Below are 1,609 nucleotides of genomic sequence, written 5' to 3' on the forward strand. Positions count from 1 at the left end.
CCCGATCTTGGTGGGGCAGGAGCCGGTGCTGTTCTCGGGTTCTGTGAGGGACAACATTGCGTATGGGCTGAAGCACTGTGAGGATGACGAGGTGATGGCCGCCGTGCGGGCTGCCTGTGCAGATGACTTCATACAGGAGATGGAACATGGGATACATACAGGTACGTCTGCACCCTGTAGGCCTGTCCCTTGGTCAGAATGGAAAATGGAGCTCATTGCTGGGAGCGAGTGTTGAGTCCCTGTACCTCGAAGTACAGGGACTGTACTTTGCTCTTTCTGTGCTCTTCGTTCTAGTCCCACTTCCCCTCTGTCCCCAGCAGCCTGAATTCTCAGCCTTGTTGTCTCACCTGAGTTCTTCTCCAGAGAGCTATGCAGGAGTGCTCCCCCCACGCTCGCAGCCTCATCGGGTCCCCACCGCGGGGCCTTCCCCAGCCAGGCCCCCTACCTGCTCACTCGTCCTGCACCTTGTGCCCGTCCCTCGTCATGGGGAGATGTGATCACTGCCATCTGAGGAAGGGAATTGTGTGATCACTCATCTGAGGAAGGGAATTGTGTGACCACTCACATCTGAGGAGGGGAATTGTGTGACCACTCACATCTGAGGAGGGGAATTGTGTGACCACTCACATCTGAGGAGGGGAATTGTGTGACCACTCACATCTGAGGAGGGGAATTGTGTGACCACTCACATCTGAGGAGGGGAATTGTGTGACCACTCACATCTGAGGAGGGGAATTGTGTGACCACTCACATCTGAGGAGGGGAATTGTGTGACCACTCACATCTGAGGAGGGGAATTGTGTGACCACTCACATCTGAGGAAGGGCATTGTGTGACCACTCACATCTGAGGAGGGGAATTGTGTGACCACTCACATCTGAGGAAGGGCATTGTGTGACCACTCACATCTGAGGAGGGGAATTGTGTGACCACTCACATCTGAGGAAGGGCATTGTGTGACCACTCACATCTGAGGAGGGGAATTGTGTGACCACTCACATCTGAGGAAGGGCATTGTGTGACCACTCACATCTGAGGAGGGGAATTGTGTGACCACTCACATCTGAGGAAGGGCATTGTGTGACCACTCACATCTGAGGAGGGGAATTGTGTGACCACTCACATCTGAGGAAGGGCATTGTGTGACCACTCACATCTGAGGAGGGGAATTGTGTGACCACTCACATCTGAGGAAGGGCATTGTGTGACCACTCACATCTGAGGAGGGGAATTGTGTGACCACTCACATCTGAGGAAGGGCATTGTGTGACCACTCACATCTGAGGAGGGGAATTGTGTGACCACTCACATCTGAGGAAGGGCATTGTGTGACCACTCACATCTGAGGAGGGGAATTGTGTGACCACTCACATCTGAGGAAGCACTGTCTGCACAGGATTGGGCACGGGAGACTAATGACCCACTAGTGGACAGATTGCCTGCACCTTCTTAGGACTCTTACTGGGGTGGAGAGTATGGTGGGGTGGGGCCGTCCTGATTACCCCAGGGTTCCCGTCACCACCCGCCAGCCGCAGCAGTGCACCCCAGAGGGGAGGGCAGTGTCCGCCGCGTCTCCGTCCTTTCTCACCTTCTCGTGTCTCCCGCACGA

The 1,609-nt window shown here is 55.1% G+C and overlaps 1 protein-coding gene across 1 annotated transcript in view; it reads left to right on the plus strand.

Moving 5' to 3' along the window:
• The window catches only part of TAP2 (transporter 2, ATP binding cassette subfamily B member), a 23,731-nt gene that overhangs the window by 16,713 nt on the left and 5,409 nt on the right, over window positions 1-1,609 (plus strand). The window contains exon 9 of the mRNA XM_006164544.3: window positions 6-161. Coding sequence (XP_006164606.1) covers window positions 6-161 — 156 coding nt within the window. The remainder of the gene's footprint in view (window positions 1-5; window positions 162-1,609) is intronic.

Source organism: Tupaia chinensis, unplaced genomic scaffold, assembly GCF_000334495.1.
Source record: "Tupaia chinensis unplaced genomic scaffold, TupChi_1.0 Scaffold143645_1, whole genome shotgun sequence".
Classification (NCBI taxonomy): Eukaryota; Metazoa; Chordata; class Mammalia; order Scandentia; family Tupaiidae; genus Tupaia; species Tupaia belangeri.